This window comes from Oenanthe melanoleuca, chromosome 9 (assembly GCF_029582105.1).
Source record: "Oenanthe melanoleuca isolate GR-GAL-2019-014 chromosome 9, OMel1.0, whole genome shotgun sequence".
NCBI classification, from domain to species: Eukaryota; Metazoa; Chordata; class Aves; order Passeriformes; family Muscicapidae; genus Oenanthe; species Oenanthe melanoleuca.
In genome coordinates, this window is record NC_079343.1 from 23277100 (window position 1) to 23298826 (window position 21727).

The 21727-nt window shown below is 45.1% G+C and overlaps 1 protein-coding gene across 2 annotated transcripts in view; it reads left to right on the forward strand.

Annotated features, from left to right (window-relative positions):
* CCDC50 (coiled-coil domain containing 50) overlaps positions 1-21727 on the forward strand; it is a 42466-nt gene that overhangs the window by 14169 nt on the left and 6570 nt on the right. The window contains exons 2-11 of one of the 2 annotated variants that reach the window (XM_056498509.1): positions 3697-3759; positions 5085-5214; positions 9641-9731; positions 12259-12376; positions 15827-16522; positions 17908-18014; positions 18595-18639; positions 19179-19283; positions 20193-20272; positions 21221-21318. In XM_056498509.1, coding sequence (XP_056354484.1) covers positions 3697-3759; positions 5085-5214; positions 9641-9731; positions 12259-12376; positions 15827-16522; positions 17908-18014; positions 18595-18639; positions 19179-19283; positions 20193-20272; positions 21221-21318 — 1533 coding nt within the window. The remainder of the gene's footprint in view (positions 1-3696; positions 3760-5084; positions 5215-9640; positions 9732-12258; positions 12377-15826; positions 16523-17907; positions 18015-18594; positions 18640-19178; positions 19284-20192; positions 20273-21220; positions 21319-21727) is intronic. The other variant, XM_056498510.1, reaches the window with a different exon arrangement.

Below are 21727 nucleotides of genomic sequence, written 5' to 3' on the forward strand. Positions count from 1 at the left end.
CAGGCTGATGGGACTTGAGAATAATGTGCTCAGATGAGTTGGAGGCAGCCAGCCCAGCCAAGTTTCTGACAGTGATGAAAGGCCTTGTGCTGCCTGCCCTGCCAGCAGCCACAGCAGCACACAGAGAGGGCTGTGTGCTCGAGCTGTCTGTTTGGGTTTGTAACAGGAGTGTGTGTGCAGCCAAATGGCTTCTTCAGCAATACTCAGATAATTCCAAGTGTGTGAACAAACCCAATGCTTGCTGGTGCCCCACCAGTCTGCTCTGTGCTGTGTCCTCTGTGAGATGGGAGCACCAGGGAACCCAGACACTGAGGAGCTTCCAGTGTGCACATCACTGGTAACTGTCCAGCTCCCCTCTCTTGTACTAGGCCTTGGTGGGTTAATGTCACTGGTTTCAGACCCAGCCCCTTTATTCATGTCTAAGCCCTGCAACTTGGTGACTGGTCCCAGGGCAGTGTCCCCACTTGCTGTGCCAGTGTAGTGTGGGACAGCAGTGGGAGGGCACAGCCTCAGCTCTGGGTGCTGTGTTAGGGATGGCACTCCTAGCTGGCTTTGGGTCAGCATCTGGAAGGTGCACAAGAGAAGGTGCAACTTCTTGGCCAGGCAGTGAGCTTCAAAACAACCTAAACAGGAGCCTTTGTCCCTGCTTTATGTCTGTGACATCCAGCAGTTTTCAGCTGTAGCCTGTAAGAACTGAGAATCTGAGGAGCTTGTTTTTGCTTTTTTATTTGGAGACCCATGGACAACTTCCAGCACTTCTCTGGAGGAGCAGCTAGAAGAAGCAGGCCTGTCTGTGCAACAAATCTCTGTGGACTTTGCCTTTTTATTTTGAGCCCATGCTTTTTTTAGGATTTCTTAGTGGCCTCTCAATCCAAAAGGGTTAACCAATCATTGCTGCATTGTAGGAATAAGCTCAGTCACAGAGATGAGACTTCCCTGGGGTTGGTGCAAGACTGTCAGAAGACAAGGAGCAGTGTCCTACCATGGCCCTCCCATTTTCTCACCCATGTGCCAAGCATGTTTCTGTAATGTGTGTTTTTCCAAACAGAGGAATGTTGGGTGTCTGGGTGTGGATAGAATTGAATAGGAAAAAAACCAAAACAAAGCTGAAGTCTTCCTATGCTCGTGTGCCTCTCTGGGGAAGATGGAGCAAAGGTCTGCCAGCACTGTCAGCACCATGACTGATTGACAAGACAGCTCTTGAATACCACAGGGATCAGAGCAGTGTGTGAGCCTGTTATAAGCATTTCTCAAAGCAGTGATCCTTATGCCAAAAAAAAAAAAAGCGTATCTCTGAAATGTTCGTCCTTGCTCCTGTGCTGCCTGCCCTGTCTTGCTGGTACAGCTGTTCAGGCAGCTGTGCTGTGGACTTGCTCAGAGATCTACTGCAGTTAAAAATAACACTTCTCTCCCATCCTCCCATTCTCTTTGTTTTGTTTGTTTTTTAAACAGTCAAGAGCAAATGCTGCTTCTTGAATCCATGGCAGTAATAGCAGCCCTAGATTTGTGCAGACTATCTCTGTGCTGTCTTTGGTTAGGTCTGAACTCATGGTAAGGCTCAAACCTCTGAGTTGCATGTGTCCTTCCAGCAAGCTAGATGATGCTTCTTGTGAGCAGAAGGTAAATGTTCCACAATTGTTCTAGGAAGCTGCAGTACATTAGGGATGACAGAATTAGCTCCTAGGGCACGATTCCCTTGCCTTACCCTATAAAAAGCATGTGTTTGTGACCACCAAGAACTCTGGGTTTGTCACCTGTGAATATCACTGCTGCCTGTGACTCAGCTGTGGCTTTTCCAGATCTGTGGCTCAAGGCAACGTTTCTTTCTTTGTACAGAAATGGCCACTGGAAGCATTTCAATGCTATTGAGTTTCATATCATCTTTCTTTTTTTAAAAGAAGTTGCAATGGAAGAAAGCAACAACAAAACCTTAATTACACCATCCAGATTTGTTCATGCTTAAAGTGGGCCACTGTGGGATGTATAATGTAACCTTTGTCCTCATCTCCACCCTGCTGCGTGTCACTGTCCTTCCCTGAAGTGTTGCTCTGGTTGTTAAGGGCTTTTGTCATCTTAAAACACCCTTCAATGCAGACTGAACCAAAAATTCCATTGAATATGGTAAAGCATTATCTGATCTCTTGGTACAGACATCTAGAAACTCTTCTAGATATTTTGTGAGGATACCTGGGTGTGGAGTAATGTCTTGATGCTTCTCTAGTGGAGCCTGTGCATCTGTGAGAAAAGGAAAGCCTTGTGGGATTATGGCTTGGGAAAATGCAGCTACTTTCTCATTTCCTGTGTGGTGATGGAAATGTTTTATCTTTTCTGACTCTGAACCCTTTCACAAACAGAATCCTCATAAACTCCCCTTGTACTTTTGATGCATTCTGGGGGTTTTGGGGTGATTTTCAGTTTATCTTTTAGGCTGTGCCTGTACTCTGCTAAAGAGATATCTCTGTTTTCCCCAGAGGTTTTGCCAGTGGAGTGTGGCAGGAGGAGTTTGTACTTCCCTCTGTGGCTTCAGAAGCACCTTGTAGTTCTCTACTTTGAGATGTGTTTCAAGTGGGAGATACTCCCCTCTGTGGGTGCTGTTAAGCTTCTTAGCTTATCACATTGAGGGAAAAGTAATTGACAGACCTCTCTAGTGTAAACTTTTTTGTGCCACTGCCTTAAACTCTGCTTGAAGCAGGTGGAAATCCCAGGTCTGGCAGATGTGTTGAAAAGGGGCTCCATCCTGCAGTCTGGGGGGACAGGTCACTGTCTGTCTTCGGTTCACAGAGCTGATGTGAACCTGCCACCAAAAGGCTGATGCTGTGTGTCTTTCCCTGTCCCAGAATGCATGTGACTTGTGTTTTGTTGCCCTACTGCCTGTCATAACAAGTTAAAAATATACTCTGGTGTATTTCTACAGTGTAGGTAGAGCATTCCTTTGAAAGTTCAAGTGGGAAAGTAATAGGCATTGGCAAAAATCTGCTGCTTTTAAACTGGTGCCAAAGGGACTTCGTCTGTTTCCCATTGCACTTGTCTCAAGGTCATTTTCAGCATCTTTTGAAGCAGCTGTACTTATCCCTGCCCATAATGCTGTGGTTGATCCCTTATCTGGGTTCTAGGTGCAAATCCAGTGTTTGCACTTTAAGCATTCAGTGAAGCTTAAAAGAAACAACTGAAAATGATGCCTGAGCTGGTAGAAATGCCTTGCAGTGAGAGCCATGGAGCTCAGTCTGCTCAGCTTTGGAGAGGTGCCAGTGTGCACATACCCTTTGTGCCATGAAAATACTATTCTCAGACTCTTCAACCTGGCACAGGAAGTCACAGTAAACACAAATGCTTGCCCTTGGTTTTAGCTGAATGCAGTCAGTGTGGACGTTGGTAAAAGTATATAATATATATTCTGTTTGAATGGAATACAGAGGTTCATACATAAAGCCTGATCCAGTGGTAGCATGGGCTGTTCTGTTCTTGAAGTGGAGGTTGAGGGGAGAGTGGAGAAGGCATTTTATGCCAGCAAGGACAAAGAAATAGACACGATGGCAGGAGGGGGAAAAAATGCAATTCCAGACCTTGGCTGGTAGAAAGTGTGTCAGAAGTCCATATGTCTCCATGTTCCCCTGACTGCCATAGCTTTTTGATGCTTTTTTTGGTGTTTTTGTTTTTTTCTGATGCTAATTTTCTTTACTTTCTTTCCCTGTCCAGTATGCCGAGACTTCGCTATTCTGGAAGATCATACCTTGGCCCATAATTTACAGGAACAAGAGAGTAAGTAGTAATGGTCTTCAGAACTTAGGCAAGATTGTCCCAGCATATATCTGGCTTTATTTGATTTTGCTAAGAAAAATGCTTCCTGCTTGTATTTAATTTTTTCCTTTTAATGGAATACAGTGTATTATTGCTGTCTTCACTATCCTGTAACACTACACTTCTCTCTGCTCCAGCTCACATTGTACCCCAGAGATAGTTGCATTTCATATTTCAATTTTGTGCTCTCCTTTAGAGTTGAGTTTGTTTATGCTGTTCATGATAAAATTGCATGTAGGAGTGCACTTGGGGTTTTGTTGCTGTGCAAGGTTTTTAGAAATGACTAGCAATTTTGTAAGCTTCAAGTTTTATAGTCTGACCTGAAGTACAGCCAGGAGAGGTCTGTTTGTTTACTTATTTCAGAATTGCCAGTGTCTGCCTTTTGAAAGGGGCTTTCTTTTTCAGACATTTTGAGGTAGGGCAGCTGTACCCTAGAAGGGTTTATAAAGGAGGAAAAAAAGTACAACCAGGAACTTCAAAGTGACTGGTGCTTTTTTTTTTTTTTTTTAAGTTTGTATAACATGCTTATCTGTTACTTTGGGTATGTTTACATTGCAGTTTCAGATGTGGTGGCCTCTCTAATCAGCTTCTCACCAATTAGGTATCTGCCAGTACCAGGTGCTAATGCCATTCCTACTGCTCCACCACGGGTGCAGCTGCTCATGCCCTTGTTGCTGGAACCTGAGACCACTGAATTAAAGACCACTCTGGGCTGCAGCTCATGTAGCCATTTTTTCTGGCAGGCAAAATCCATGTATGGTAAAGGACTCGCTGGAGCACTAAGTTGCTCTGTTACTAAATATAAAGGGAGGGAGATTTTTGGAACTGATTCTGCTGAGAGTGAGAGGAGTTTTCTTGTGTAGAAGTTCTTGAGAACAAATAGAGAAGTATCCATAATAAGTGGTTTAGGTTCAGCTTGTGCTCGCTGGCCTCTGGTGGGCCCTCCCAGACCCACTTCATTCATCTAGGGTGATTTTCTGTGGTGAGAAAATGAAATTCAAAGCCTAAAAGCCATTCCCTATAAACCTGGATGTGTTAATATATGAAGAACTTGTTTTGGTAACAGACACATATACAGCCCCCTCAGTGCTGAAAAGAGGCAATCTCAAGCTGCTAGTATGATTTCAGTTCAGGACTTTCCCACCTCTCGAGAGATTGCTTGGTGTTTCCCTGCCAAGATCTGTCTTCCTTTCTGGACTGGAATCTCCCTCCCACTTGGTTTATCTTGTTCATGCAGTGAAGTTCTGCAGCCTGATTTGAGGGTTCTTGTCTGTGTTTATTTCCAGTTGAGCATCACTTGGCCACAAATGTTCAGCGTAATCGTCTGGTGCAACATGACTTGCAGATGGCCAAGCAACTGCAAGAAGAGGAGGATAAGAAAGCCCGTGCTCAAATCCAGAAACACCAAAAAGACTTGTGAGTTTGTGCTTAAGATCTTGGAATGGGAATGCTACTCCCATTTGGTCAGAGCACTAATATCAGCTGCTTTGAGTTGACAGTGTGTGGGTTCATCAGCCTTTTGCTTTTGTTTCTTTTTTACTTTGGCTGTCCATTGCTGTAAAAGTACTGATACCAGGCTCTGGCACAGAGCAATGAGAACAGGGTGGTCCTGGAGCCCATTCTGCATTAGATACTGTTACCTGTGGATCAGAAGGAGCCTTCCCATTGTACTGCTTGTTGTCAAAATGGGGTAACTTGGCCACTTCTGTTAACCTTGTCCCTGGCTGAAGTTTGGGAGTGAAGGAAGCATGCCACAGAAATAGCCAGTGCTACAAGGGGAATGTGCCTGGTGTGGGAATTGTGGATATTGGTGTGTTTGCCCTGTGCCTGATGAGTACTGTTGAGGAGCTGGGTGTGATGCTTTACGGTGTCCTGCTGTGCTGACAGCTGAAAGCCCCTGTGTGTGTTTGCAGCTATTCAGTGTGAAATGACCTGGGAAGGGGAATTGCTGCTCCAGGGTGGCTCAGTGGGGATGGGTGTTGGGGGACAAGCCTTCTCTTGCAGTCACTGACTTCTGCAGCAGCTGTGGGAGGGTGTTTAATGAGTGATCCAGTTTGCCCTGCAGGTTTGTTCAGTCCCCACACACCACATCTTAACCCTGAGGTTTGGCTCTCTGTGTGCCATGGCTCTCAGCTGTGAAGCTGGTGTAGAAGTGAAATATGGCAGCACAGGGCAAAGCAAACAGTGCTTTCCAATCCAGAGTGGGCTTGCAGAGCATTGGATGTAACGTGGTTCATGGGACAGGGCTCAGCCAGATCCCACTCGTGAGAGGTGGCTGGGTGGGAGTCCCTGCAAATACAAGGTCTGCAAGGCAGGGTGAATCTGGCTATCTCTGCTGGCTCCTGGCTTTTCTTGGATTCTGGAATGCCACCCACTAGGTGCAGCTGGCAGTGTATCTCACAGGGTGGCTCATCTGGTGGGACCAGTGACAGAGCAGAAGAGCTCTGTGTTGCAGATGTGGGAGATACAGGACTGGCTTCAAAGCAGCGGCTCATGAAAGCGTTGAAGCTGGGGTGTGACAGATCAGGCACTGTCTTCAATGTTCCCAGCACACTGGGACAGACCTTATGTGCATATGTATCTCTTAAGTCTGTGCTTTTATTAATAGTTCTGTCTTTATTACCAGTTAGAGATGTGAGTGAGTAAATGACAACAAAAAAATTGGTTTTGTATGGCAGATGTGATTCCTCTTTGTTACTTGCTAGGAGCTGCAAGCAATTTTCTTGTTGTAGGACTCTGTAAAATGGGATTTACAAACTTTTTGAGCCAAAGCACAGACAGAGCTTCTGATGTAAAATGTGTCAGCAGCAGTTCTGCTTCTGAGAGCAGGAGCTCTTCTGCAAGAATAGTAGAAGTTGGAGGCATCCTTTTTTAATTGGATCTTTTTCTTCCTTAATTCTTTGTACGTTCCCACTGTTTCTCCCTTGTCCAAGAGTAGCATGTTCTGGCAACAAAATGCTCCCTGTTGTTGCTGCTTTCTGTGTCATCCAGGACAGTTCAATGCTACAAGGTGATTGGAGGAGTAAGAGGGCAGAACAAGAGGTCTTTAGAAACGGGAAACAAAAAAAGCTCTTCAAATTTATTAGCTTTCTTTTCTCTTTCAAATTCTAATTTCTCTCAAAAAAGAAGATAAATGAGAGATAAACTTACCTTTGTAAAGATAAATGAGAGAATAGAAAAAATTCTTTTTAAGAATTAAGGGAAGCATCAAACCTGATTTTTGTGCTTCTTTAAAAGCATCTCTCACATCTAGCTGAGCAGCCTGCACACTGCTAAGCATAGTAGCAAGATTGCTAAAATAAAATAGTGTGAAAATATGTTCTTTCCCTGTTTTGCTGCCAGTGCTGTGATAGCTCTATTGCACTGATGTGAACAGTTCCTTTGAACAGTTCCCTTAAACACTGCTTTTTTTCCTCCTCATTTGGCAACAGCTAGTAGCTGCAGTCACTGTGAATGGGAGGGAGTTTTCTGATCACATAAACTTTCAGGTTTTTTCTCTTTTTTATAAACTGATGTAGAGTTTTCCCAACATTCTTAACACTCCTGGCTGCCCAGGAGTGAAAAACTCATGAGTGGGATATTCAGGAATGGTAATGTTTATGTTGCTCTGTCTGATTTCTGGGGTCTGATGAGCCTTGAGCTCACACTAAGGAAACTGAAGTACAAGAAAAGCTGTCAAAGCTCTTGAGCCTGTTTTCTTATGCTCACACAAGTTAATATGCTAGTTTATGTTGCCTAACTAATCAAGTCTCAGTATTTAATTACTGCTGAGCAATAAACCCCCAAAACTAATCCTCTGTGGCTGTTCATTTCTTAAGAATTGATGTGGTGTGTTCCAAGATGTGTCATCAGAAAGAAGGAAATGCTTTTGTGTTTGCAGTACTTCTGGTGTTCTTAGCTGCTAACGGAGAGGCAATGACCTTGTTGCTTTGGCTGTGAAAGATGATTAGTTGTTTTTCTGTCCTGTTTGTCTGCAGTAGGATGTATTTTAAGCATTTAGCAAGTCAGTTTGTGCTGATGAACTTGGCACCTTAGCTTGGCTCACAGGTGCCAGGGAAACTGGAGACATGCAATGCCTTGATGTGTCTGACCTTTGTAACTTATTTTCTACCTGGTTTCATGTCCTCAGAGCCTGGGGTTGTAAAGGATCCACTACCAGGCTCACTGACAGCCTGCTCCCTAGGATTTGCTAATTCAGCTATTGTTTTCCTGGGAGCTGTTGTTCTCTGCTGGTGCCGGGTTTGCCAAGGTCCCTTTTTAAAAAGCAGGTTCAAGAACTAGATTTGCTGCTGTGTGAACTCTTGTGCCTTTGAACACATCTGTCCCCAGAGTCAAATGAAACACACACAGGCACATGTAAAGATTGCTGTGTTTTATTACCTGGATGAAAGAAACTTGTGTCCTAAGACGTTTGACCTATTGATAACTCCTGCCCAATTGCAAGTCTGCTTCCAAAGAGCTGTTGGCAGAAATAACTTCTTTTCCTTCCTGCTGTGTGTGCCTTTTTGTTGTCTATGACAAATGAGTTGTTTCTTAGTGACATCTATCCTCTAATCCCTCTTGTTACAATGTCCTTCTTCTCCACCCTTGCCACATATCCACCCCTTCTGCTTCTCTCCTTCACTTTCTGTAAAAGAAGGCTCTGTTGTACCACTGGCTGCTCCAGCCATGCCACATTTCTTGGTTTTGCAACAAAAAGTGCTTGTCTGCACAAAAATGTTTTAACTTCCTCTTCTCATGTCCTAGATTCTCTCTGAGTCCTTTTCCTCCAGATTCACTAGGTCATTTATGCCTAGATCTTGCTCAAATCTAGAAATAGTTGCTCCAGCCCACATAGCACAGTTTTGACATTGCTCAGTCTGCTTCAGTTGCTTGTCTTCCACTCTTGGTAGTCTTCTCATCACTTGTCTGATAATTGTCAGTGTATTCTTCAAAAGATTGTATTCTAACAAGGCAGGCTCTGCTTGTTGCTGCTCCCAGCTGTTCTCTTCCTTTGCCTTGCATTTCAGTAGTTACAACTGCAGGGATTGACTTTTCTGACCTGTTTAAAGCTGCTCTTTAGCTCAAGCTCAGCAGTGCTGAAAGAGAGAGCTTTTAGTCTTTCTTTTCAAATCCCCCAGTCTGTTTCTGAATTGCTCTGAGGAATCCTTGGGCGTTGTTCCAGCCTGTTTGCTGGACATCAGAGTGTGCTGCTGAGCATGGCAGGGTTCTTGCAGATGCTTTCCAGCCTTCCTGGTCTGTCTGCACAGCCAAACCTCTCATTTCCCAATTGCTCTGATCTCTCTGATCTCCTCACTTCTTGTGTTCCTGCATCCTTACTGGCACTATGGCAGTGGCTCCTTCCCCCTTGTTTTGACACATTGCTCCCTTGTCTCTTGGTACTGGTCCTGCTTTTGTGTCTCTTCCCACCTCAGTGGCATTTCTCATTCCTGGTTGCACATGAAAGCCACTTCCCAGAATTGCCTGCATTACCCATACCCCTGAACCCCTCCTTTGATATCACATGTACAAAAACTCAGCAGAATTAGGTTGTCTGCAGACTCCTGAGCACTACCTTGACCTGCCCTATTTTGTGGTACCTATCTCCTTTCTTAGCAGTCTGCCCATGAGTCTCCTGCTTTGTACTCTGTGGATGCTTTGGGAAGCATTCTCTAAATTTGGCCACCAGTAAGTACAGGCAGTCCTGCTCCCTGGTGAGGATTCATAGCTCTGCACTAACACTGAGTAATAATTCTTTTGTGTAAATCAGGTGGACATTTTTTTAGCTCTTTTATCCCTTTCCCTTGGCTGACTGATGCCTGTGAGTTCAGCTGCCTGTAATCCCTGTCTCCTTGCCTTCTAGGGAGCGACAGGACTGTGAGATTGCTCAGGAAATCCAAGTGAGGCTGGCGTTTGAAGCAGAGGAGCGCCGCAGGCAAGAGGAGAAAGACGAGGTAACCTTTAAAGCTGCAGGGATGGCAGGGCTATTTGTAGCAGCTGTTTCAGGGCAGACATTTCTTGGCCAGTAGCCACAGGAGTTGGCTTGCATGGTGGCAGTCCTTGTCCTGACAGATCTCTGTATGCACAGAGATGCTGGGGAATCCTGTTACAGGAATAAGATACAGTCATAGTCCTTACACTCAAGGGTCGTAAGAGTTGTTGATGTCCACTGGCCTTGTTAATGAAGAGGGCAAGTAGTAGGTAAGTCTTGCTGAGGTGTTTATTGCCCTACTGTGGAAATTGTAGTTGTTTATACACTCTGAGACCTCTTGCTTTCTCAAATGCAAGAAGACATTCTCTTGGGAGAATCCTGAGCCATGATTTCTTTGTCTTTGATGCAAAGATTTCAGCAGAACTCTCAGTCCAACAATCTGTTTCTGGCTTCTCCATTCTTCAGTTTAGTCTTTCACAGCCTGAATACCCTGCTACAGTTTCTTGCTAGTAGATTCCTTTTGTGACTTCAGAATGTTTCTCTGCTGCTTTTGCTTGAGAGTGGATGGTATGGTTTGTTCATAGTGTACAAAGGATTTTCTTGTTGGTCACCTCATTCTCTGTGTAGGAAGACTGTATTTCCTGGAAATACAAGGCTGTATTTCCTTGAAGAGCCTGAAATAAGAATCTGCACTTAGCTGACAGATGCATTGGGGTTTTTTTGCAAGACTTCATTTTCTTCTTCTACCGTTAATTCCAAGCAAAAGGCTGCCCAGACAAATGCGAAGGGCTTGGCTTCCAAGAGGAGCTTGTGGTGACAGAGTGGGAGGAACACTTTGGCTATAGGATTTGTACTTAGGAGACAGTAAGTAATCTGTCATATTTTTATCAGGAAGGTGAAGGAGATGCAGAACTAATGCTGACTTGTGGAATTGCACCTTTCCTTCCTGCTTTGTGTAGAGAACTGCAGGGATGTCAGCAGCCTGACAACGGGTCCTTGCAGCCTGTCAAACCTGCCTGCTGACCATCTTGTGCAGCTGGGAGCAGGCTTCAGCTGACTGGCTTAAAGCAAGAAGAAGTCATAAATATTCTATCTCTTCCTGCTGGTACGTGGGAAGTTCCCAAGTGTGGCTGAAATGTAGCTGAGGACTGAGGCAGATCCTTTCTGGAGTGCAGGGTTTTTAAATGAAGCACTAAGCCTGCCTGCCCTGCCTGCTTATGAATCCTGTTTGGAAGAAGTAGTTTGTGTGGATTTGCAAGTCCTAAGCTGTCTCAGTCCTGGAGATAATGTGCTTTAGCTCTTATATTTATAGACTTACTGTACTTGCTAGAAGGGTTAATCTTTTCAGGGGAAAGAGTTTGTGGAGGTTTGTATTGGTTTGTTTTGATTTGTTGTTTTGTTTTGCTTTTTGCCTTTTTTTTTTTAAAGGAACCTGTGGCATCCCCAGATTTTCCACAAAGCTGGTTTCAGATCTTACCTGAATCCTGAAATAATGGTTTGTACTTGAGCAGCCATCAAATGTCCTCTGGTGCTGACTTGGCTCTGGAGGGTGTTGACTCTTAGTTTGCATTTCAGCCATGCCTTTCCTGCCTGCTGTGTCCATTTTACATGCATGGCTCTGTAAAGGTCCTGAGGATTAGGAAGGCTTAAATGAATAGCATCCAAAGGGGCAGCATGCCCTGCTGGTATCTCCCAGCTTTTCTCCCTAGCTCCAGGCTGGCTTCACTGACTCACAAGCTCCTGGGCCTCAGAGGAGCAAACCCAGGGAGCTGTTTGCAGTTCCTAGGCCTTGTTGATCCATTAGTCATCTCGAAGGAAAACCAATTAGGAAAATGGAGTGCTCTTCTCTTTGGCATATCTACCAAAACTGTGACAGAAGACAAACGGCTGCAGTCCCCACTGTGCTCCTGCCTTGTGCCTAGTTTGCTCTTCCTAATGTCCTTTCGATTTTCTTTTCCTTCAAGTCTCTCTCTGTCAAACTGATGCATTTCCCTGCCTGGCATCCTGTAGTCCCTGCAAATTACAGCCAGTGTGAAGTGAGTTCACGGTTTGCTCTGGGAACTCCTTCCAGTCAGAAGTGCCTTTAGCTGGATAGTCTTTGCCTCTGTGTTTTTCTTTCCTTGGCAGAGTGCAGGGGGGAGATCCAGCCCACTCCCATTAGTGGCTGTGCACTTCTGTGACTTCCAAATCCTTGCTGAAAGCCTAAGGTTGCACATGCAGTCCCTTCTGCCCTGCTTTGGCCATTAGGGCTTAGCAGGCTTGTGTGCAGGAGGAGCAGGAACCTGTGAGTTTGCTACAGTGTTGGAATCTCAGCACTGGGCCTGGGTGAGGTTGAATACTGGTTGCTGATGTGGTCCCTTGTGTCACCCATTAATTTGAAAGCCTCATCCAGCTCAGGGGTTGAGTTTGAGTAACTGTTGTTGCTGTATCTGAAAAATTTAACTTTTTTTTTTGTAAGGATTTTAATAATTGAATAAAGAATTTTACTGAAAGAATCTGGAGATACTTTTTAGTGGTGATTTAATGTCTGTTATCTTCCATCTCTGCAGGATATTGCTCGTCTCCTACAACAGAAAGAACTGCAGGAAGAAAAAAAGCGCAAGAAGCACTACCCAGAGTCCCAGGGACACACAGGCTATGAAGAGAGCTATTATGCAGAAAATGGAGGTATGTTTTGCAGGATAAAAGGTCAGGATCATGGCAGTGTAGGTGAACCTGGTGGTCTGCCAACTGTTTAGGAAACTCCCTTTATCCTACAGTCCTGCGTATAGCACTGTAGCATTACATCAGTTTCTGAGTCAGAATCAGATTATTTTATAATCAGGAAGTATTTAGTTAAAAAAAGGCAGAGAAGACAATTTAATAGTTTTTGTTGTCCTTGATGGATCTAAATGACCTAAATGACAGAGATGGGGAGTGTGGTGTGTGTGCGTGCAAGCACAGCCACACATGCTTGTTTTGAAAGTGCTTATGGAAAAAGACAGTGGCTGATAAAGCAGTTGCTGCTGTGTGACACTAAGGGTGTGGGGAAGAAATGCTGGATAAATTCCATGCTTGCCTTTGAGGAGAAATGGTTCCATGTGCTCATTTGTGATGCTGGCACTGCTGCATGAAGAAATAAATGCTGGTTCATGGAGATGTGTTTCAAAAATAGCTCCTGGCAGGTATGTACCCAAGCTGTAAAATTAGCACAACTGCCTTGAATGACTTACTGAAGAACAAGGTCATCTCCACAGAATGTCTCTGCTGTGATTATCATCTGGGACTGTACAATCTGGAAATTATCTGATCCACAGCACTCTATTGCTTCCTTTTGGTCAGCTTCTGTGATTGAATACAGACTTTCTTTAAACTGGGAGGAGAGAATCAGGGTGTGTTTAATTATGGAGCAATCTGGGGATGGCTTTGCTGTGCACTGGTGGTGGTTCCTGTGTTCTTTCTTCAAAAATGTGGTGGGGAAGATGGGTTGCTTTTGATTATGAAGATGAAGATCAAACCTCATTTCTCATTTTAACATCAATGCCATTGGCAGTTTTAAAGTCTTTTATTTGAACTTACATGAACTATTTTAGTTTTCAATTTGGAAGAAGTTCAAAGATATCGAAGAAAGTACAAAGCACAAAGTTCAAAAGTGTAAAACAGTAACCAAGTGGAAACTTCATGATCACAAGTCCTGCTACATGTACAAAGCTGAGAAAAATTGATCTTGGAGTGTTACAGCCAACCCACACTTCAGGTTTTCAGAATTAAATGGGAGAAGTCTGAAAAAATACAACATAGGTAACAGTGTGCATGCAGAGATGGAGGACAGGATGGATTTCTGTAACAAATTTTAAAGGTGAGGTAGGAGGTGTTTGCCTGGCCACTCACAGCAATGCTGCTCTTGATCTGCACTCTTTAAAAGCTATAAAGGACTGGAGTGGTTTTTATGCCTGGAACATCTAGCTTGCTGTTCTGGGAAATCTTAATTACTTGAGCACCATTTCATTAGGCTTTAGCAGCCTTGGTTTGTATTATTCTCATTAGCTGTGAATTAAAACAAACAAAAAGCCCTTGCTTTGTTTAAGTTTCTTTTGTTTTGGTGTGGGTGTTTTTTGGGCTTTTTTTTTAGTCGTTTGAGACTGAGGTAAAATTTATCCACATCCAGGAGGAATGTGGATTAGGCCTATTGCTCTGAAGCAATCTGAGCTCTTTAAAAGTGGAAAAATAAACATGAGAATAGGCAGGGTTCCTCCCAGAAGTGTCTGTGCCATGAAAAACATTTTTCTATTCACTCAGTCCCTTGCTGCTTCACAGAGTAATGCCAGGGTCTGTGGAGTGTTTACATGGCCCCTGTGGAAGGTGCCACAGGAACCAGCACCTGCTGATTAATTAATCACTCTGAGATATCCCAAAAGCAAATCTCTTGCTTGGGTTGTCTGGCATGGTTGTGTTACCTGCAGCAATCCTTTCCCAGCACAGCCAGGCTTTGCTCTTTTGTGTTCTTCTGTCTCTGCTGTTGTATTTATTGAGCTTTCCTCAAAATTGAATTAATTTTTAGACCCTGGTGACTATTGTTCAAAAATTGACTCTTGCTTTCAGGCTCTGGTCTCTGTTGTTCAGTAAGTCACTTGGATTGTTTGATTGGGTGTTTGTTTTCTGTAAATCATGATCTGAACTCAACAGAAAAAATCCAACCAGTTAAAGAGCAACCACAGCAGTTCTTGTTACAGTTCTTGGACTTTTAAAAATACACCTGTTCTGGATAAAAGTCATACAGACTTGTTTTGAAGGTGGATTTTCTGTAGGCTCTATTTTTGCTGGCTCTGAAAAAGTTTTTTCTGAATAGAATGACTTGAAGGGAACATTCAGTTTTGGTGTGAGGTTTGTTTTTCTCCCTCTGAAACCTAGATGGATTGTGAGACAGAGCTATAAATTAAAACAGAATGCAATTCACATGCAGTGAAATTTATTTTAAATACTTTGAGATACTATGAAGCAAACTCTGGACAGTTGAGGAAAGTCTGCTGCTGCAGGGTTGTGTTGGTGGGGAGTTCTGCTTCAAATCAATCTCTGCTTCAAGGCTTTTTTTTTCATTTTCAAAAGCTGCTGCAGAGATATAGTAGTTAACTGAGTGCAATGATTTTTCTTAGCAAATAGGTTAGTTGAAAAAATAAATCAATTAGTAGATTGTATGCAGGCAGATTGCTGCATCCTTGTAGCTGTTTCAGGTTAATTACTGAAACTAAAAGCAGAGAAAATTTCTACTTGCTTTCTGGAAAGCACAGAGGAAACAACCCTACCATAATGCCAAGTAAGCAGCTTTTCTACCTACAATGCAGAGGTCAGGAGCCTGGGTTTTGTAAAGTCTTTGCATTCAGAGCTGAAACTTCTTTTTAGACAATGAGTAAGTGCAGGCCCTGAAACTTTTGAGTCTGCAAAAGATATGTGACATTCTGTGGTGGAGGATGTTTGGATGCTGCAGCTATCCTGTTCTTGCTTTTAAAGAAAAAAAAAAATCCTATCCTACCTGTGTATTTTTTTTCTGCTTTATGAGGGGATCCTTCCTCCAGTTAGGTGAGACTGTTTTTTCTGATGAAAAACTTTGTGCCTGAAGCCAGGGCAAGGCACCTGTGCTTATAAACCAGGGTCCAACCTGGCCACTCTGCTTGGCCCTTCCTGGCCTTATGCCCCTCATTGTCTCCCAACCTTTCCTGCCTCTTGTGCCCTTCTTTGCAAACCTTTCCCAGGTGGTTTCAGGATCCTGCAGCAGTGATGTGTCATCAGGAGATGAGCTGCTCCCTTGGCTGTTTTTCAGCCCCAGCAACATCATTAAAAGTCATTTGTCTCCATATTGACTTGTCCTTGTCTATGAAGTGCTCAGACACTTTTGGGTTGGACCTCTGCTTTCTGTTCCAGCCTTGTTGCTTCCTGTGCTGCCCTGCTAGCCAGGCTGCCATTTCACTGTGTCCCCTCTTGTATCCTGCAAGCCTTGTTATTCTTTCTTTCATCATGCTTTGCCTGCATTTTCAGCACCTTGTATCAAGCTCCTTCATCTCCCTGCTGTGAGTCTGGCCTCAAACCCCCATTAACCCTTGCACCACTAACCCCCTCCTTGTTTGTCCCCCCATTGCTCAGAGCAGCCCTGGGGTGAGCCCAGAGAGCAGATTTCTGAAGCTCCCAGAGCACACAGTCATGGCAGGTGCAGGCACCAGCAGAGAGAGCACCGAGGACCCCCCTCACCTTTGCCTGGTGGTGCCCCCAAACACGGGCACCCCACCCCAGAGCGCCGCCGAGGCTCTCCTCAGCTGAGAGAGGCCAGCAGGGGCCATCTGCAGGAGCAGAGGGCAGCCAGCCAGGGAAGGTCCAGGAGACATCCCAGCCTTGACCTGGAAAGAGACACTGAGCACCGTGCCTACGATCACAACAGCTGGGAGCTGCAGGAGAGGAGGGGAGCTGGCAGGGAGAAGGAGAGGAGACCTCTCAGTCTGGACCTGGAGTCAGAGCATGGACTCACAGAGGAAGCACTGCACAGCAGAAAGCCACCAAGGCAAGACAGAGAAAAGCACCTTCCCCTCCTTGAGATGGAACTGGAGGTGGAGCAGAAGGCCTGGCATCGGGGTGGCAGACAGCACCCTGAGAAACACAGATCTCACCGTCAGGGCCACTCCTCACACAGGGTGGCACATGATGAGAAGCTCTATGATGCTGAATCTAGAGATGACCATAGGAGGGGTGAGGCAAGAGCCTACAAAAGGGCAGGACACAGGAGACACTCCCCCTCCCCTCATGCTGTGAGCCAGGGGAAGGCTGGAGACTGCCAGCAAGATCCAGGTAACCAAGTGATGGGGAAGGTGTTTGTGGGCATGGACCTTTGCCTGCCCCATACTGGTGTCTGAGATATGTTTGGCTTCCTTGAAGGTGCTTCTCTCCAGTATCTACCTGCAATGGGTACATAGGGAATCTTGCCCAGGTTTTTTCTGAGCAGGATTCTTATCCATTAATGCTCTTGCTCTATGTCCTGATGCTCCATGGTATTGGAGAAGATGAGTAAGGAGGTATTGTTGGAAGTGGTGTCCTTGATATCCTTTTATTTAAGAAAACAAATTTCTTCCCCCTCCCCAAGAAAACCACCACACCATCCCCAAAGAAAGACCCCTAAAAAGCTCCAACCAACATCTAGCTTTTGTTTTTGTGTTACATTTTGTGTGGTGGCCTTCTTGTGCAGGAGAAAAATAACAAAACACTCAATGCTAGGTTATGATTGTATTTTGTAGAGTTGAAATGCAGGACTGCAAGTGAGAACAGTTTGCTTAAGCACTAAAAAATCAAGAAATTTTCATCCACTTCTTATTGAAAACCCTGCTGGCAAATTAATCCTCTTTGGGCAAAGTTCACTAGTGGCACTGGGCATCCAGCTGGGTTCTATTTGTAAGATTCTTGCCAAATTCTGTACAAGTGGAATTTTCTGGGAAATGTGTACCTGTGTAGTTCTTACTCAACAAGCACTTGGGGATTGGAGGCTTTAAAGATCCAGAGGAAGATAATGTGTGTCTGTCTCTGGAGATACTGGGACAATTATTCTTCTTCCTCATGATACAAACGCTTTCCTTAGGGAAATAGAAGGTCTTAATCAGGTTTAGCTTTAAAATAACTGAACTCTATACTCAAAACAAAAACTGAACATTATATAAACTTCAAAAATGTTTACTTTTCTATTTTCTCATTGAATTGTAAAATTCATGAGTCATCCCAAGAAAGAAATTGTTTGAAAACTCATGTGAGCCTGTCCCAGGTAACCCTTGCAGCCCATGCTGCTTCAGCAGTGTGTTCAGACTCTGCTGTGCTCATACCAAATGTTGGGCTGCTCTCTGCTGCCCAGCTTTGCCTCTGTATCAATGCAGAGAGTGACGAATTACAGTTCCTTTGCCAGCATTGCTGTCACCAAAGACTGCTTCAAGGGACATGGTCTGTTCTGCCATGGAGCTGCACATGTTGTCTAAGGGTGTGTCAGATAGTGCTGTGCCTAGAGAAACCTCCCTAAGGTGTGTGCTGCACCTCAGCTCAAGGTGCTCTCACACCAGCAGTGTGGCAGGTACACTGGGGATCTCTGGTTCTCTTGAGTGGGGGGTTTGCAGGTGGCTGAGGAGATGGTGGGGATCTCCTTCCCAAAGAATTTGGAGAATGGTTGAGTTGATTGTTTTCTCTCAACTCTGTAGGCACTAATTTGAGGGGGATGAAACAAGCCATGTACGATGGACTCCGAATGGAGCAGGAGTTGTCTGATGCAGAGATTGCTCGGAAGCTGCAGGAGGAGGAACTCCTGGTAAGTAGAGAGGGTGCATTGGTCAACTCAAAGGAACTAAGGCAACCAGCACAGACAACTTTAATTTGTAAATCTTTAATATATGAGAGTGACTGTAAGACCTAAGGTGCTGCTTCTGTGCATTCTGCTAATTACCTTTGTCTTCCATACACACAAATATGGAGTGACAGCTGGCTTCCAATTGTTAAGCCCTATTTTTTTGAAATAAACACCCCAAAATTAAAGTACTGAAGCAGAGTGATATTAAATGGATGTTTCCAGGCAGGTGAGAATGGCATGTAGTCAATGTGAGCATCTCTCAAGTGAGACAGGCCATTGCCCATCTTTGAGAGAGAAGGCAGCAGGAAATGCATTGTGGTGTGGCCTGATACATGAGGGCAAAATTCAGCTGCAAAGCTGAGATTGGAGTTGGGTTGTAAGGTAAGTATTGGGGTAGCTAAGTATATTTGGAGAGGATGATGGTGTATTTGTATGGGCCCCTACTTGCCCTGCCCGATAGGTTAATGAGTATGATTAATTCAGAGATGTTAATTTTTTTTCTCTGTTTTTCCTTCCCCATTTCCCTCCTTCCCCCCACCAGGCTAATGAAGCAGATCAGAAGGCAGCTCAAGTAGCCCAAGATGAGGTAAGCAGCAAGTCATATACTTATGGAATTCCTTTAATTGTAGAAGCTGCTAAACAGCCCTTGTGTCCTCTGACTCTCTAGTTGTTAATTTCTGCCCTTGTAGGGGACACGTGGGGTTCCAGAGGGATTTTCTCCCAGATGCGTTTTGTGTATAAAGCCAAGCAGGGAGTTGCACTGCCTGTTGCAACCATGACAAAGGCAGGAAGTTCATGGTTCTGTAAGACCATTTCTTGTATCTGAGCCCTGTGGGAGACTATCCAAGATGCTGTGAGATGAACCACCAACCCAAACCCTTTAAGGAGAATGAATAGTAGGCAGAGAGGTTCTGCAAATGCAGTTCCGGTAAATCATGCTGCTATTGGACATGCTGCATGTCACCAGTCTTAATTTTGCCTTATGCCTTGATTTCTGGTCACAGATGGGTGAAATCCTGGATTTGCACCTTTACTATTCAGCAGCTGTCCATGGGAAGGGGTTTGAGTAACTCAAACCCACAAGAGCTGTAAAATTGTCTGACAGAGTCTGTGTTTCCCTTCCAGGAAATTGCTCGGCTCTTGATGGCTGAGGAGAAAAAGGCTTTAAGAAAAGGGAAAGAAAAAGAAAAGTCTTCCTTTGAAAAGAGGAGGCATGATCAAGATTGGAAGGTATGCCAGGCTTCAGGAGGCACCACAGATAAGGTGCTGTAACGTTATTCCCATTTCCAGAGGGAGGTGAGTGTGTATGGTGAGAGCAAAAGGTGGTGATGCAACTAAAGGGTCTTGCTGTCTGTTATTCAGCTGCTTCCCAAGCCTTTTGGAGCCACCTCCTTGGTTAGATGCTTTTGACTTCAGCCTCAAGCAAGGTAGTCCTTGGGCTCTGGCTGTGGAGGATGGCACTGGATGTCACAGTACCTTGTGGCCTCCCTGAAGCACTGTCAGTCCCTGGTGCAGGACCTTCCTTTGGCTGAAATCCTGACTGCAGCAATAAAAGCAGTAGTTGGTTCTGTTTGTGTAAGGGCAATGCAGCTGCTTCTGTTGTCACTGCCTTGTAACTGGCTGTGTAATGAAAGTCCTGAGTCTGTTGTGCCTGGTTTTTGTAGGAGTAACACCAGAGAGGCTTGGCTGGCCAGCATGGGAGGGGATAGGAAACAGATGTTATGGTCAGCAGTGCTAAGGTGCTAAAGGGGATGTGATGTTAATCCTGGGGCCTGATGGTGGCAGCTCTGGTGTTTTAACCTTCTTACCGAGTTTCAGTGGTTGCAGGAGCACAGCTGCCTGCAGCTGGTCCTTTCTGCTCAGCCCAGCCTTGTGCACAGTCACTGCACCCAGACTGTTCAGCCCCAGCTTCAGAACAGTCCCTTACTGCTGTCACGCTTTAGCTCAAAAATTGAGTTTGGCTCCGCAAGGCTGGGTTTTGTTTTCTGAAAACGAGTCCTGATGCTGCCATTTGCATGTCTGGCTGTAGTTAATTTTGTGTGTAAACCAAGCACAAAAGGACTGTGTGGAATTGTGGCAGTCCCAGTGTACTGGCTGGTGTCTTGCAAGGTGAGATTGATTTTCCCTTCTTCCCATCAGCCTGATGCAGGCGAGTCCACGCGCTCGAGGTCGAGAGAGGGGCCCGAAACCCAGCGACACAGAAGTGACAGGCCTTCAAGGTGAGCTTGAGCTGGCTGGCAGGAGTGGGGAGTGCAGTTGGGAAGCTTGGGAGGAGGTGTGGGATGACCAGCCTGACCCTCCCACAAGGGACTCAGGGAGCGCAGGGCCATGGGGGCACGGAGCTCATGAGGTGTTTGGTGACATGCGTCACTCACTGTGCTCATGGCTCTTGTCCATCTTGGACCCCGTGCCCGCTGCTCATGGAGATTGATGAGCTTGTGCAGTGACATTTGTTAAATGGCAGAGAAACATTGAGAGGGTTAAACAGCTTCTGGGGGTGTGAAACCAAATGTCATCTCTGGGCAGGAAGGAGTAATCACCATGGCATTTGTACAGCTGCTCCCTTGGTCCTTGCTCCCAGTTAAGCCCTGTACACAGCTCCCACTGCAGCAAGAGCATTGTGCTTTGGGGTGTCTCATCCCAAACTGGGAACATGCTGTAGCCCAGTGCTGCTTCTGAATCCCTTGATACTCTGGCTCGATGCTCTTCATGAGGTACTAAACCCTGGAAGTGACCCCAGTGGCTTTAATTTCTATTCCAAAAAGGAACCTAGAAATTCTTGTTGAATTTGCGAAGGAAACAGCAAGTGGAATGTGCAGCTGGAGATTGAGAGATCATATTAAAATACTCTAGGGGTAAAACTGTGCAAGCATTAACCACTTTAAAACACTGCCCTTTTGAGTGAAGTTTGCAGCAAACTTCATAATGGAAATTCTTTATTTCCTGACAATTTAAACCATTATTAAATGAAAGAGGTCCATGACAAGCAGTAAATACTCTGCTTTTCTCACTGCAAAAACAGTAAAGAGCTGTGCTTAGAGGAGCTGTTCTGCATGCAGGCAGAAGGTCTGGGCCAGGCAGGGTTTGCATCAAGCTGACAGTAACAGACCAGACAGTGAGATGTTGCTCTTGCTACACTGTTGTGCCTTTTACCCTGTGCTTGGCAGGTCGCAGCCTCTCCCCGATGACTTGGAGCACTCTCGGTATTACACGAGCCAGCCCAGCCCCTTGCGCCAGATGCCCAAACCTGAGCACTCTCCTAAAGGTAGGATCAGCCCCAGGGCTGCCCAGCACTTGGGCTGCTGTCAGCTGTTTTCCTCACACAGGGAGCCTGCAGGGGACAGGGTGATTGAAAGTGATGCACATAGAGAAGGGGAATAGGAATTAATGCCCCAGCAGGCAGGTGATGCTGGGCAGCATTTGGGTTGGAATTGCTGAGCATGTTGCAGGCTGAGAGACTAAAAAACTGAATTGGGTTGCCTGGAATTTGTCAAGATGCTGTCTGCATGTCCTTTTGTGATCTCTTAATGATGAATGACTGTAAATCCAGGTAGCAAATGACAAAGAAATGACATGAAGACAACATTATGATGGATTTTAGGTGACTCACTATTCTCAAACAATCCAATACAAGACAGAACCTCACCTGTCTGGCAAACAGATGGGATGAGCAG